Source organism: Jaculus jaculus, chromosome 12 (genome assembly GCF_020740685.1).
Source record: "Jaculus jaculus isolate mJacJac1 chromosome 12, mJacJac1.mat.Y.cur, whole genome shotgun sequence".
Lineage (NCBI taxonomy): Eukaryota > Metazoa > Chordata > Mammalia > Rodentia > Dipodidae > Jaculus > Jaculus jaculus.
This window is the reverse complement of record NC_059113.1, coordinates 101,486,606-101,503,581: the sequence shown is the minus strand read 5'-3', so window position 1 is coordinate 101,503,581 and position 16,976 is coordinate 101,486,606. Positions and strand designations below refer to the sequence as shown.

The 16,976-nt window shown below is 39.9% G+C and overlaps 1 protein-coding gene across 1 annotated transcript in view; it reads left to right on the top strand.

The window, feature by feature from the left end:
• Dchs2 (dachsous cadherin-related 2) overlaps positions 1-16,976 on the top strand; it is a 217,946-nt gene that overhangs the window by 139,779 nt on the left and 61,191 nt on the right. The window contains exons 7-11 of the mRNA XM_045130640.1: positions 1,133-1,320; positions 2,999-3,098; positions 9,946-10,103; positions 12,184-13,027; positions 16,455-16,694. Coding sequence (XP_044986575.1) covers positions 1,133-1,320; positions 2,999-3,098; positions 9,946-10,103; positions 12,184-13,027; positions 16,455-16,694 — 1,530 coding nt within the window. The remainder of the gene's footprint in view (positions 1-1,132; positions 1,321-2,998; positions 3,099-9,945; positions 10,104-12,183; positions 13,028-16,454; positions 16,695-16,976) is intronic.

Below are 16,976 nucleotides of genomic sequence, written 5' to 3'. Positions count from 1 at the left end.
CAATGTTTTATGAAATAAAAGTCAGTTAGCTCATCATGTCTTTGGGCTTTTCAGAATTACAGATTTGAACTTTAAAAATGTGGTTGTGTATATGAGTTTTCTTGAAGTCACGGTGACAGCACACACTATTTAAATGCAGTTTATGTAGAGAATAGCTGTAGTAAACCCTGTATGTAAGCTCACTGACTCATCAGCATACCCAAATATGGGTTGTGATCCTCATTGCAGATTTCTGTTTCATACAGTGTCACTTTATTTGGATTGGGAGGGGGAAACAGAATCTCAGCGAGAATGGCAGCAGTGTAGAGTCTTCATATTTACTTTCTCACAAAAAGATTTCTTCAAAAATGTTGAAGAAACTGGCTTTTGGGCTGAGTGTGAGAGCAAAAGGCATGAGGGGGTATGTGACCTCCAAAAGGGGACAGGCACTCGGGATTCTAAGCAGGAGCCTCCGAGACGGAAATGTGTGGGGCTGCACCCAAACAGCGTGTTTCCAGACACGACTTGTAACACTCAGACTGTGGATCGTTGCTATTTACTTGGGCTATAAAATTCGAGGCATACCCGCCATGACACAGCAGTTCTTCCAGCAAGGCTCCACCTCCTTGCTGATCCACAAGTTTCCTGAACAGCGGCATGAGCTGGGGATTAAGTATTTAAACACATGAGCCTATCCGGGACATTTTACCTTCAAACCGCAGCACAGTCCTAAGAGGTGACCTCTAAGAGGTCATGAGATGGGGATCTGGGACCCAAACCCAACCTAAAGAAGAATAGGTAGTAATTCTAACTGTTCCAAAATCATTTGTCTTATGAACTCATTTCTGGTTGTAAATAAATGTCACGTGAAAAATAACAAATGATATGTTTGAAGTGGTGTTTTCTGGAGCAACTTCAACGATTTGATTTTATTTCTTTTTTTTTGCTTTGAGACAGTGCCTTGTTGCTGTGTAACCCAGGCCGCCCCGCAGCACATTCAGTCAGCAGTCCCACCGGCCTGTGCTGCTGGGTGGCCCTGGCTGTCACCCTGCTGTTCAGAGCTTTGCCCTTGGCCTTCCTTCCCGTGGACTTGTTCAGAGGTGGCCCCTGAGCACCCCAGTGTCTTCATCATGTTCTGCCCTGTGTTCCCCAGGCGAACTGATCAGCTGGTTGGCCTTGGATCGTGAGCATCAGAGACACCATCAGATGACCGTCCTAGTGACTGACCACGGCTCCCCACCACGGAATGCCACCACGATGGTTTATGTCACCGTTACCGACATCAACGATAACAGGCCGTTTTTCCCACAGTGTCTCCCTGGGAAGGAATTTCATATCAAGGTTTGTGACTTAGCTTTACAGGAAACTTGTACTATTCCTTGTTAGACGTTTGTCTGGAGCACCATCTTGTGGTAAAAGATGTGAAATTGTTAAACCAGTCTTGGTGGAGCAAAATATATTTGTGGGGCATCTAGAAAGAGTGCACTGGTTAGAATGACAGGGAGGAGCCGGAGGAAGGAGAAGAGGAGGAAGAGAAAGAGAAGCAGAAGGAAGAGGAAGAGAATAGATGTGCATACTCTGGAATTGCACCTCCAGTTTGATAAAAATCCCCATAGTTCTTCCCTGTGTGCGCAGACTACTGACACCTGAATACTAGTGATGTTCACATGTGCGTTGCGTTATACCATTTAGCGTACATCTCAAAATCACTTCTTACCACTGAGTGACGCATGGCACTAAGATGGTGGGTTGAGGGCTGGAGAGACGGCTTAGCAGTTAAGCGCTTGCCTGTGAAGCCTAAGGACCCCGGTTCGAGGCTGAATTCCCCAGGTCCCACGTTAGCCAGATGCACAAGGGGGCGCACGCGTCTGGGGTAAGTTTGCAGTGGCTGGAAGCCCTGGCGCGCCCATTCTCTCTCTCTCCCTCTATCGGTCTTTCTCTCTGTGTCTGTTGCTCTCAAATAAATAAATAAAAAATGAACAAAAAATATTTAAAAAAAAAAAGATGGTGGGTTGAAAGCAGAGACAATGTAATCATGAAGTGGGTAGAGGTACATCCAGTGGTTGTACATGTGGTCTTGGTTAGCACAAACTCTTAATTATATGTACATTAAATAAACATTTAACTATATTTATATTTTTATTATATTATCTCCTAGTTTTTTTATTTTGGTTTTGCTTGTTTATAGTGTATATAATGCATCAGCATATTAGTTTATGCACAGGATAAGTTAATATATTGTGGAAGCATTCCTAATACTTTTGAAAGGATAGAGTGTATACACATAATGTTGTCAACTACAGTTCCAAAACAATTGAGTTGTCTATTCAAACTGAAAAGATGGCTCAGCAGTTATAAACGCTTGCTTGTGAAGTCTGCTGAACTGTGTTCGGGTCCCCAGGAATCCATGTAAAACCAGACAGGCATTCATTTCCAGTGGCAAGAGACCCATACACACACACACACACACACACACACACACGTGCAAAAGTAAATAAATAAACATTTTAAATATCTCGTATCTTATTGGACAGTTGAGCTTCACATTTAAATTTCATTATTCTGGGAAAATTCCTGTTAATAATGTGATATTTTTCCTGTGTAAAGTGCATTTCCTGAAACAACAGCTCATGTTTATCTTACCGTCTTTTGAGTTGTGATAAGCAGCCCAAAGAGTAACTTGAAAAAAAATCACTTAAATGAGAAAATGCTAGAATTCTTTTAAAGCATCTAACATAGAAAATTAGTTAAGTTGATTTCCTTTATTATTATCTATTTGCTCAATTAGTTCAGATATCCAGATAACATGTACAAACTGAGTAAAAATTTATATTTCTAAGATGGATTATTTCCATGGACTTCTGTCCATACAACTTCTATATGACAGACATTTGAATGGTATTCAGATTCAAAAGGTTAAAAGTACCTAGTGTAATGGGTTTATTTCATTTATACATCCATTGATACTTCATTTTAAACTTCCACTGGCTCATTTATAAGCCATTTGTTTTGATGACAGGTTCTGGAAGGGCAGCCCGTCAATATGTTGGTGACAACCGTGTTCGCAAAGGATCCTGATGAAGGAACCAGTGCAGAAGTGACATATTCAGTCTCGTCAGGTAAATGTCACCATGTATGAAGAGTTAAGAGCACTTAGAATTCCTTCTGTCATTTACCACTTGTCTCTCTCCATAGCCAACTTTCAGTATAGCCATCAGGAATGACCTTCATTTTTTGCACATATGTAATGCATGTGGTATGTATGGACGTATGTGTGGGGTGATCCCCATGTGCTTGCTCACCTGTGGTAGCAGGATAAGAACTTGGGGCGTCTGCCTCCTTCACTCGCCTGCCTATTTTTCCTTGGGACGGAGGCTCTTGCTCACTCTGGAGATTGAAGGTAGAGAGCTCCAGGGTTCCTCCGCTCTCTGTTTCCCATAGGACTGGAGCTACAGGCATGTGTAGCCACACTCAGCGTGTTCATGTGATGTGGAGACTCCAATCAGGGGCCGTCTCCAGCCCCTCTCAGGCCCTCGGGCTTGCACAGGAAGCACGCTTAACCACCGAGCCACCTCTGCAACCCCGCCTTCATTTTTTTTTTTTTTTTTAAGGAAGACTGTCTTAAGTTTTGTAGAAACTTATAGCTGCTTTCCTGTATCTTAAATACAAACCATCTTAATAAGAAATTTGCAATTATCTGAAGTCTACAAATTGAAAGTGAAGCGGAAGCTGATGGATAGGAGTTGTGTTTAATGTGTGGAAAGTATCATGCGCTCGTGAGTCTCTATGATGGCCATTACTCATTAGAGCAGTTTAAGTCATGTCTACCTGCATGATACCATAAGTCATAAACATGGACTGTGGTATATGGAGGCTTTATTGAAATATAATTACTTTTAAGGGTTTTGATTTTCTTTTAAATGTACAGTCATCAGACTGGTTCCAGTAATTGGTTTTACTTGGCATTGCATTTGCAACCATTTGTTAGACCATTTGGTGTTTTACCTTGTTGGACAACAAGCATAGGAAATCAAGACAACAGTGCTCTTGCCTGCGGATGACTGGGTTGTCTTCATGGAAAGCCTAGGAGATAGAACAGACAAGCCCAGGAATTAATGTCAGCACGTTCTCTGGGAGTAACGTCAACACGGAAAGCTTCCTAGCATTTCAAAGTGAAGCAGTTTTACAAATGTCTATCACAGAGATTCTCTAGAACAGCACAGGATACCGGTGGGTTTTACTACAACACTAAAGAACCCCAAAATCCAAGGCCCTTTGCTCCCTCAGACTTCTCCTGAGTCAGGGGATAGTATGCAATTCCTATTAGTAATACATGCCATGTTTTGATAAGGGGGTCCCCTCAAGTTGTATAAGACTCTGAACCACATGCATCAAAATCCATGTCTACACTATTCTCATTCAACATGTATAAGACCTCCATGAAGAAATTTATAATTTCAATGAATGACATGAATGATAAATAAGAAATAGCTATGTCATATTCATGCCAGAAAGACTTAGTAGCCTAAGGATAAAAATGTTTCAAAATGTATTTATTAGCTGAGTGGTGAGTAGGGAGTGGTGGAATTTGACAAGCTAGTTCTGATGTCATATAGACTAGCACAAAGAAAAAAAGAATGGTGAATATTATGTCAAAAGAAAAGTGGAAGACTTGCTCTACAAAAGCTTAATTTTTAAAGCTTTGGAAATTAAAATATTATTGTTTTAAAGCCTTGATTACAGACTTCAGCTCATCTCACATGCATGACGATTTGATACACCATATGTGCATGTAGGTAGAACATCAGTTATGATGCAGATGTAATTAGTGACCCATATGGAAAAATAAAATAGTCTACCTACTTCTCAGCATAGAGAAGATGGTTTAATTCAATTTGAAGACCCTTAACTTGTATAAAAGACTATGTCATTATTTGACATTGAGGCTAAAGACTCATGTTTAGACAATCAAAGCAAACATTTCAAAGGAATTGGTAAATGAAACTGTATTAAGAGTCAACACTCCAGAAAATGTGCCTTTGTTTATGCTGTTATAAGTCAGATCGCACAATGGGAAAAAATAATTGCGACTCATATAACCAGTATGGAATTGCATTCTGACTTTCTTCAGAATTCCTAACCATAAGGAAAGGATAAATTGTTAAATAAATTAAGTGGACAGAAGATACTAACAGAAAAGAAGTCAGAATGATCAAAGCTATGCTAGGGCATAATCTCTTGGCATGTGTTTGAAGAACAGCGAAATGGCATCTGATAAACTTAGAGGTTTGGTGTGGCTATGCGCTGCCCTGGAAGTTCAAATCCTCTTTTATACTTTCAACTGGCAGGTGTGTTCAGCCTTTGGGCACTGTGACACAACATTGTCATCCACAAAGTTTATACTCAAGTCACAAAAATAGAAAACCCTCAAAATCAATCTTCTCAGTAAGTTTGTGATTATGTGATGGGCCACATTCATAAGCCACCCTTGGTGGCATGTGGCCTGTAGACTGTAGGTTGGGCTCATGTACTGGAGCAGTGTGTGTGTGTGCAGCGCAGGAAAGGATGGAGCATTTATGCAAGCATGGTTTTACATGCATGCAAACTACGGTGTGCTCCAATGGAACCCTCTACAGCAACGAAAACGATTGTCCACATCCAGCTGGACAAACCTTGAAGTTTAATTGAAAAACGCAACTTAGAAAAAAGAAAACGAATTACATCTTAGGTTGTACCACCTTTCGCTGGGAAAGAAACCAGTGGTTCTCTCCGTCACATGACTAAGAGGGGAATCAGAGAGTGAGGTTCACTTTCATGCGGCTTGGACGCCACAAAGAGGACCGGTAAATAATTCTCCACCTGGAAATATTTCTTATCTTTCTCAATCTCTAGACATGTGAACAGTCAATTGTACAGAGGTAACAAGCCCGAGAAGCGAGAAAAGCCTCTCCCCCCCATCCTTCCATTAGCCCCCACTCAATTTGCACTTTCTGATCTTTTTAAATTTATGGATTTTTTTTTTTTTTTACAAAAGGTTGCACACATAGGCCCCTTCTCTTGCACCCCAATTCTGTGGAGGGTCTTCGGTGGGCCTATTGGTATTCATTGTGGGGACCAAGAGGTCTCAGTCAGTCTCAGCAGGGAAGGGGGAAACACAGTGTCTCAGGCTGTTCCCACCCACCCTGAGGCTCTTATAATCTTTCCGCCCCCCTCTTCCACAATGCCGTCTGGTCCTTTGCAAGCAAGCCTTAAAATGTGTCCCCTGGCTGTTCTGTCAGTTAGGTCAGTGAAATCTTTGTGCCATTATCCCTCTGTTTCATTCTGAGCTCGCGAAGAATATGAAATACCTGGGAAGGGCAATGGGGAGTGGATAGGAACACACACACACACAGAGCTATGATCCTTTAATAATGCCATTACCTCAAAACCGGTAAGCCAGGCTCCACGTGGACCATGAACTATGAAGATAAACCCCCACATCGGTTAGGAAGGTGACTGCACAGGGGAATAGGGGGGAATGTGATGGGAGCATACCACTTTCTTTATTTCATCATTTCTTTTTTTAAAAAATTTTTTGAAGAAATATTGAGAATCAATAAGCCAATAAGGATGGTCATTTTTTTAAATTATTTTTTAAATTTTATTTATTTATTTGAGAGTGACAGACACAGAGAGAAAGACAGATAAGAGGGAGAGAGAGAATGGGCGCGCCAGGGCTTCCAGCCTCTGCAAACGAACTCCAGACGCGTGCGCCCCCTTGTGCATCTGGCTAACATGGGACCTGGGGAACTGAGCCTCGAACCGGGGTCCTTAGGCTTCACAGGCAAGCGCTTAACCGCTAAACCATCTCTCCAGCCCCATTTTTTTTTAATTTTTGAGACACTTTTAAATTAGCTTCCAATATGATACTTGAGGCAAGCAAAATAAAAGTACAGTGAAATAAGCGGTATGTTATGTTTACTACATCTCATTAAAAAATATAGGCAACTACAAAAAGAATACAATAAGAAACAAGATAAAAAGTAGTCTAATGGCACCAGGAACCTTCATCATTCACAAGAAGCATTCTACAGAATTCCTGTGAGACAGGAGAGAGGAGATTAAAACAGAAAACATGGGCTGGAGAGATGGCTTAATGGTTAAGCACTTGCCTGAGATGCCTAAGGACCCCAGTTTAAGGCTCAATTCCCCAGGACCCACATTAACCAGATGCGCAAGGGGTCACACGTGTCTGGAGTTCTTTTGCAGTGGCTGGAGGCCTGAAACGCCCATTTTCTCTCTCTGTCTTTCTCTCCTCTCTCTCTCTCTCTGCTTCTTTCTCTCTCTGTCTGTCGCTCTCAAATCAATAAATAAAAATAAAAAAATAAAAAAACAGAAATCATAACTAGTAAGTTATGTAACTTCCTGTTCCATCCTCTGAATTTCTCAGCGATGATTCATTTTATTTGCTGTTCTGTCCCCTGCAACTGGTAAAGAATTGATCAATGATGGTGACTCAAAAACTATTAAATCAGAGAATAAAACACTGTCTGTTCAAGATTTACCTGAAGTTTTGGATTGATAGAAGTAATCAGATTTTACTGAACTTCCCAACCTATTATTTAACTAAGCACATTGAAGTACAAACCTGAATGATTAGAATTAATATGAATGTATGATAAACTTTAGTGTGCATATACATCTATTCTCTGTCCACGGAGAAGGTCTGGACACCCTAACTAATCCAGAAACACTGAGCATCCTTCCTGTCCAAAACGTGGTCTCACAGAACTATTATCTGCCAGGAGGAGTCAGAAGTCTTGGACAGGAAATCCACCATTCTGTACGCAGATACAGGGAAGTTGATAAAGACTTCTGGGATCATGTCCAAAAGACCCATCCATAAAGATAATAATAAATAAAATGTTGGAACCCCTTCCTGTAATGAGCCCTTTCTCTGGGTTACCATGAAGTAATTGGAAGGAAATTTCTTTTTATTGGAATACTCTAGCCAATAAATAAAGGGGGATAAAAGGGACATATTATATGTGTTATAATACTTAATGAATCCACAGATTAGACATTGAACCAAAAGGACCAACATTAAGACCCAAGGGCAGCCAGGTGTGTGACTCTGAGGGGAATGCAGCATTTGTGAAGGAATCAGGCCCAAAAGTCCACCTGAACCTCATCATTTTTTTGGCTCTTCTGCCAGATTTAAAGTACTTCAAGGAAACAAGCATTAGAGGAAAATACAGAGGAAATTATATAGCCACGTATTAGAAATGTTAACCACCAAATATAGACCACAGAAAACTTCAGGATGCGTGATCCAGTCTCTTCAGCACATGAATTAAAATTAAAATTAAAATTAAAACACATGAATTAAAATGAATTAATACAGATATGGGTGGAAGAATTATGTTGATTGGAGAACTCTGCAATATATTGACTTTAATTTGGTGCAAATTTGAATACACTTAAAAAAACCAGATAGTTAGAAGTTGAAATCTTCCTGGACAATTTAATAATATTAAGGGATCCTTATGACTTCGTGTGTGTGTGTGTTTAGTGTGTGCCATGTGGTGTGTATTCTGTCTGCCTATGTGTGTGCAGATGGGCGCACCTTGTTAACGCATGTGGAGGCCCAAAGGGAACATGGAGGACCCTCCTCTATTGCTCGTGTGCTTGTTTCTTGAGACAGAGTGTCTCACTGAGTGTGGAGCAGCTCCTATGATCAGACGACTGAGCAGCAGCCCCAGCCATTTTCCAGTCTCTGCTTTCCCAGGACTGTGGTTATAGGCTTGTGCGACAAAGCCCAGCTGTCTACGTGGGTTCCTAAGAATTGAACTTGGGGTGAATCAAGCCCTCCTGCTTCTCATGCTTGAATGGCAAGGGCTCTTATCCACATAGCCATCTCCCAAGCCCCTACTTTTTAACGCGTGATATGGTACTGATTATTTAAAACTGTCTTTTCGAAATTCATTTTATAACGCACAGGGGGAGTAATAGGATTACAGAGACTTGCTCCAGAAGTACTTGTGGAAAGCACATGCGTAAGTGAGGAATCCATGAAATAAAATGGACATAGAATTTATAATTATTGAAGTTTGAAACTACATAATATGCACAAGGAGTTTATTATGTTTAAATTTTAATCTTAATCCTTCCTTAATCTACTCTTTCCTTCCTTCTCTTCCCTTTCTCCCTTCCTTCCTTCTTCCCTTCCTCCCCCTTCTGTCCTTTCTTCTTCCTTCCTTGCTTTCTTCCTTTCTTCATTCTTTCCTTCCTTCATTCCTTCCTTCTTTCCTTCCCGTCTTCCTCTCTTTTCCTTCCTTTGAGACCGGGTCATATGATGTAGCCCAGGTTGGTCTAGAGCATTTAGTCCTCCTGGTGGGTTAAGGGAAGGCACTCACCATACTCAGATATCTACTTTTTCATCTTAATATGTTTGAAACTTTTTAAGAAAATCTCTTATGTATATTGTCCATAACTTAGTGGCATTTAAAATTTTTAATTTATTTTTAACTTCACATAAAATATATAAAAGTGGCACAGATTAGTGGATTACTACACATTGTTGGAACATATGTACCCATTTTATAAGGTTTGAATAGGGGGGCTGGAGAGATGACTTAATAGTTAAAGTACTTGCCTACAAGCCAAAAGACCCAGGTTCAATTCTCCAAGACCCACAAAAGCCAGATGCCACAAGGTGGTGCATGTGTCTGGAGTTCGTTTGCAGTGGCTAGAGACCCTGGCCCACCCATTTTCTCTTTCTCTCTCTCTCTCTTTCTCAAACAATAAATAAAAATAAATAAAAAAGTTTTAAAAAAGATTTGAATAGTGTAAACATATCCATCTCCTAATATTCTCAAAGAACTCAAAGCAAAGTAAATATTCCTAAAGAATGGAGATAAACTCCTTTTACTGATCTTTGTTTTCTGCCTTGTTACTATTAGTTTCTTAATCTCTGTGTTTATCTAGACAATTATCCTGCTCACTTCAAGATTGATGCCAACAATGGTGAAATCAGAACCACTACAATCCTGTCACACCATTATAGACCTGCCTATAGGATGACAGTCACCGCCCGTGACCAGGGAACACCTCCACTTCAAGGAGAGGCAATTATTAACATCCAGGTAAGGGAACATTCTGATATCAGTTGATGATTACACAAGTATGTAGAATGAAGCTTTACCCAGTGTTTGGATAATATTCTAAGAGCATGTTATGCTTAGTACTTCACTTATATAGAGCTAGAAGAATTTCTTTTAAAAATAGTATTTATTTGAGAGCTGGTCTGGTGGTTCTGTCAGGGGAGCGTAGTTACTCATGTACATGTACCCATGACCGAAGACCAGTCCTCCTCTATTCGGAGAAGTTCGTCCTCTTCTGCCAAGCGGGCAGCTTTTGGAGGGACTCACATGGAGCAGAGAGGAAGGGAGGGGACACCCACCTAGCTAGCCAGATCAGCCAAATCATCCCTGGTGATCAGTGGGGTGACAGATGTCACAACTAGATCACCCTCACATCCAAAGTAATATTTATTTATTAAATTTGTGTGTGTGTGTGAGAGAGAGAGAGAGAGAGAGAGAGAAAGAGAGAGAGGGAGAGAGAGACTGAGAGAGAAAATGGGCATGCCAGATCCTCTTATTTCCAATATATATATGCTACATTGTACATCTGCTTTTACTTGGGTACTGGGGGATCAAACCCAGGTCACTGGCTTTGCAAGCAAGTACCTTTCACTGCTAATCCATCTTCTCAGCCCTAAGTCATATGATTGTTTTAAAATCTCTTTCACAGAAAGTGAGAGAGAGAGAGAAAGAGGAAGATAGGGAGAATGGGCATACCAGGCCTCTAGCCAATGCAAACAAATTGCAGATGCACATGCCACCATGTGCATCTGGCTTGTGCGTATACTGTGGAATTGAACCTGGGACCTTAGGCTCCATAGGCAAGTGCCTTAACTGCTAAGGCATCTCTCTAGCTCCCAGATGATTTTTTAAAATTATTTAAATTTTTTAAATTATTTTTAAAATTATTTAAAATTAACAAGATATTCATCCATGTATGGACACTTATGTTGCCTTATGTATGAGAAATCAAGAGCCTTCTCTCATATTTATGACTGCAGGGACCTGATGAATCTGTAGGTGAGCCTTTAAACACATCTGTTTGTAAACAAATGGTCACAGTATAAATCATGGAGTTGTTTTTTTGTTCACTTGTTAAGACTTAGAACTATTCCTCAAGGTCTGTTTTAAAGTTCTATGTTACCCATAATGAATAAACAAGCTATGTGAAGTCTTCATAGCAGGAAAAGTTACCTCAACCAGTCAAAAATAGGTGACTATGTTAAGCTAGAGTCTTTGTTGGTGCCCATGACAATCAATAATATTAATATAGGTACATAAAGGCACATATGCAATAAGAGTAAATTTCCCTAAGGCTTCTTCTTTCAATCTCTATCCTTCATAGATTAAAAAATATGGACTGGTAGGAAAACTGACATGTTCATACCTCAGGTGTTCTGTGTAAGACAGAGATACTTGATATTTGTTTATTTTAAAAATGTTTATTTCTTTGAGATGCAAGGGAGAGAGAGAGAATGTGTGGGGGGGTGTATGGATGCACCAGGGCCTCCTGAAACTGCAAATGAACTCCAGACATATGCACCACTCTGTGTATTATCTGGATACTGGGGAACCAGACCCTGTCCATCAGTCCATCAGGCTTTGCAAGCAAGTGCCTTTAACAACCGAGCCATCTCTCCAGCCCTGATACTTGATATTCAAATGTACAAACATGTCATTATCAGTAGAGAGGTCTCTATGATTCCTGGCAATTTACAAAAGTAGCTATCCAACACTTTCTTTCACTAGTCTCACAAAACTATCATTTCATGCCTTGTAGCAAGTGCAAATTTCTGTAGTTTCTTCTCGCCTCAATATGCAACATTTAGTCTTCTGAGACATACTAAAATTACATTAAAATTTTCTTCTCACTAAATGACATATTTATGTATGTGTTATATACATATATATTGATATCTAAAATAAATATACATATATATTTATATATAAAATAAAGCACAAGTAGGATTTAGCTTCCAAACAATATCATAATCATATCTACAATTATATTTCAATGCTGATATTTAACAATCTTTTTAAATGTTTTAAATTAACAGCTGTTTTTGTTTTGTTCTTACTTCAGGTGATACCACTATCCAAAGGGAGAATGTTTGTTTCTCAGAATATCAGACATTTAGTTATCCCAGAAAACATGAAGCCCACAAAAATAATGAGTGTGATGAAGTCACCGGATCACTTTCCGCCACATCCTAGCGGACAACCCCACTTCAGTCTTGTTCCAGAGGACAAAGATGGCCACTTTGAAATTGACAGCTTGACAGGAGACTTGTTCCTGTCTAAGGAACTTGACTATGAAGTGACGTCTCATTATCTCTTCAGGGTGATTGCTCGAGACCACAGCCAGAGTCCTCCCCTGAACAGTACCATCTTCCTCAGCGTTGATGTGGAAGATCAGAATGACCATACCCCATCTTTCCAGGATGAGTTTATTGTGATAAGTATACAAGAGAATGTCCCTATAGGGACTCCAGTATATGTCTTCAATGCCAAAGACGGTGATGGCAGCTTCCTGAACAGTAGGGTACAGTACCTCATGGAATCCCATCATGTTGGAATGAATCCGTTCCTCATCCACCCATCCTCTGGCACACTGGTCACTGCGTGTCCCCTGGACAGAGAGCGCGCTTCAACTTTTCTCCTGACCATAACTGCATGTGACCAGGCTGTCAATGTGACGGACCGGCGGTGGGGGTCACTGGTGGCTGAAGTGGTGATCTTGGACGTCAATGACCACAGCCCCGCTTTTGTGAGCTCTCCCCTTGCCCATGTCAGAGAGGATGCTGCTGTGGGCTCCCTGGTGCACCGGGTCAGTGCCCAGGACCCAGACGCAGGAAAGAATGGAGAAGTAGCGTACCGCATCCTCTCAGGAAATGAGAACTCAACCTTTGTGCTGGATGAGTCATCAGGTACAGTGCCCTGCATACACTTCTATTTTATTTTATTTTATTTTATTTTATTTTATTTTATTTTATTTTATTTTATTTTATTTTATTTTATTTTATTTTATTCTACTGTAGTAAGAATTTTTGTTATTATTGTTGTTGTTAGAGACAGGGTCTCATGTAGCTCAGGCTGGCCTCCAACTTGATATCTCTCTGAGAATGACCATGAACTCCTGACCCTCCTGTCTGTACCACCCAAGTACTGGGATTACATGTGTGCACCATCATGCTCAACTTTGTACTCATAAAACTTAACGAATATTAAGACTTACCTTTGTAACATTGTTACTTGCACAATTCATTCCTCTTTTTTTTAAATTTCTTTGTTCATTTTTTATTTATTTATTTGAGAGCGACAGACACAGAGAGAAAGACAGATAGAGGGAGAGAGAGAGAATGGGCGCGCCAGGGCCTCCAGCCTCTGCAAACGAACTCCAGATGCGTGCGCCCCCTTGTGCATCTGGCTAACGTGGGACCTGGGGAACCGAGCCTCGAACCGAGGTCCTTAGGCTTCACAGGCAAGCACTTAACCGCTATGCCATCTCTCCAGCCCCATTCCTCTTTTTTTTAAAAAAATTTTTTTGGTTTATTTTTATTTATTTATTTGAGAGCGACAGAGAAAGAGGCAGAGAGAGAGAGAGAGAGAGAGAGAGAGAGAGAGAGAGAGAAAGAGAGAGAATGCGTGCGCCAGGGCTTCCAGCCACTGTAGACGAAATTCCAGATGCGTGCACCCCCTTGTGCATCTGGCTAACGTGGGTCCTGGGGAATCAAGCCTCGAACCGGGGTCCTTAGGCTTCACAGGCAAGCACTTAACCGCTAAGCCATCTCTCCAGCCCCAATTCATTCCTCTTGAGTGTGGGCGCAATGGTATGAACAGATCTGTGTATCCTAGTCATCTTGCTTAGCTCAAACTTCTCTGTTCCCCATTGTCCCCTTGAGCCAGCACTTGACCCGCACCATACCACTTTATGAGTCTGTGAACTTGACTATCTCAAGTACTGAAATAATATAGTTTGTGTCTATTACTGGATTATATTATTTAACAAGATGTCCTCAAAATCTATTCATGTTGTCACATACTATAAGCCTTCCTTCCGATTTTTTTAGAGGATAGGAATGTCAAGGTCTAAATTTTTTGGCTCATTATGCTGATTAACCTATATATGCTGATTAACCTATATATGATAAACATAGATGTTGCATTTTCAGAATCAACTTTCATTGGCCCATTTGCTATTATCTGTGCTTTGTAGCCCGCTCACATCTCATAGACTAGATACGCAATAGCTCCCCTAATGTTTCATTGAAGTTGGAAAGGGTCCTTAAAGTGTCATTGACATGACAAATTAACATTTTTTTAAAGACCTTGACGTGGAAACTCATCTCTACATTATGTAAACAAATATTTCTAAACAATTGGAAATAATACCTATGATTTCATGGCTGAATCCATGTGCATAGTAAGGCTCTTGCTTTTCACATCAATTGTAACACTAGTCTTTTGTTTGTTTGTTTGTTTCCTTTTTCTAGTTAGACCTTCACTCTCACCCAGGCTGACTTGGAACTCACTCTGTAGCTCCTCGAATTCGAAAGCAATCCTCCTACCTCAGTCTCCCGAGTGCTGCTATTAATGGCACACCTTACTTTTTACAAAAGCATCTCCTCACTGTCAAATGCTCTACAGAAATGTCACTCACCATATCTTCAATTGTCTTGCTGTCTTGGCCTGGCCAGAGAAGCAGGGCATGTTTTAGCGTCACTTGAAAACTAAGCACAAAGGGTCAGCCTTATGAATTTGGAAAGGAACTTCCCTCAACTTTATTTTCAGGGGATAGTAAAATATGAATGGGCCACAGAATCAATCTCTAAAATGTACTCATTTCAACATGAACTTCGGGGCGGGGGGGTTGGACATCTCAGATGTGTACAATCTGGCCAGTTGTTAAAAGGAGCATTATTTGGAATGGAATCGAATGTATAGGATTTTGGAAGTTGTGATTAGAGTCTGGCTGTATTCTGTTGGAAAATTTTATCAGAATATTTATTAAATCCTGTACATATGGTTCCATTCTGAGGCATGCATACACACCACCTACATGCCCAGCTGAGGAGAGATACTCCAGACACAGGCTGTGGATTCCTGCTATAGCTATAGCTCTCCAAGGACCCGTTTTAATGGTACTTAAAATGCTTTCCAAGATGGCTAAGGAAAGTCTATTTCAGATTGTTAAAGAGGACGAATAAAATTGAATTGTGTCTTTGTAACGTGGGGCTCATGAATCTTGAGCAATTTCACTGGCTATTTCATTTGAGATATTTTTCAAAGACATAAAATGATAATTGCAGAATGCATTCGCAGGAGATATGATTTTTCTCCCCCTCTCTGAAGGCTTGTGTTTCTTATGAAGAAGACATAGTGAGCTTTTCAGTGGCTAATGGCTGTGTACTACCAAGCGATGAGTAATTGTTGAAAAACCATTTCATAAAATTGGACTCAGTAGACCTTTTAAATTCCTTAAATAAAAGTTCTTTGAGATGCCACTGACAATCTCAAAAAAAGAATGTGACAATCACAATCAGAGAATGGCTCTCCATGGGATGCATTTCTTATTGGGCCCATGTGTTTACATGGTAGTGGGACAGAGACACATTTCATTTGTGAAATGTAGTGTCTGATTTTCACCATCTTTGCTCTCTATTGTTAAGAAAGCAAATGCCATTTAAGCGAGAGTAAATATAAACAGACAATGGCTTTAGAAGAAAACAAATGTCCTCATCTAGATGGACTCACATTTTTATAACTTGGCTACTTTCACATACGTCATGTCACATAAAGCTACAATGTTGTTAATATCATAGCATCATAGGTATTTTTAAGGTGAGGGAAATGTTGGATAGGTAAATAACTTTGATGTTCAGTCAGCACACAATGCTATAGAATAGAAATTCCTTTGTCATTCATCCTTACATTTTAAATTAACTTTTCTGACTAAAAATGTTAACTTTTTATTGCCAAAAAATATAAATTTCAAGTTAGTCTAATATATTTCATTCTCTTTTTATGATTCACTTTTGTTTTAATTTTTATTTATGAGAAAGAGAAAGAGAGAGAATGGGTACAGCAGGCCTTCTTGCTACAGCAAATAAACTTCAGACACAGGTACCACTTTGTGTGTCTGGCTTTACGAACTGGGGAAATCAAACCCAGTTCATCAGGTTTTACATGCAAGTGCTTTTAACCACTGCACCATCTCCCCAGCCCATGATTATCTTTTTATCAATGAAAACTTCTAAGGTTTTAACCTTGTAAGGCATTTTATTTCTTGGTAGAAGAAATATAGCTAACCTAGGAGGGTATTCATAACTTTCTGTGTTTCCTCTTTCAAACCAGGCTTTCTACTGACAACTTGTCCTTTGGACTATGAAGTCAAAACTCAGTACATCTTGACTTTCCTGGCCCTTGATGGTGGCATACCATCACTTTCTTCAACCCAGACAATGACAATTACTCTCCTTGATGTGAATGATGAGACACCAGTGTTTAAGCAACACCTGTATGAAGCTTCAGTTAAAGAAAACCAAAGGTCAAGAGAGTTTGTCATAAAGGTTGAAGCTGAGGACAGAGACTCAGGTAATTATAAACCTATGGAAACCTGGAAACTTATCCTAAACAAAATACTCCCAATTTATAGTTGACATAAAATGATAAATAATAAAATAAAATAATAGTTATGGAAGATCTGTTCATTGCTAGTTATTTTAAACTTCTATTATTATGAGACACAAAGGTAATATGCACTTTTATATAGTATTTGTTCTTATTGAACTTTTTTATTGTTGAGAGGGTTATACCCACTTAACATAATTTATTGATTTGACTATGATAGCAAACAGAAAGGCATCACATGTGATG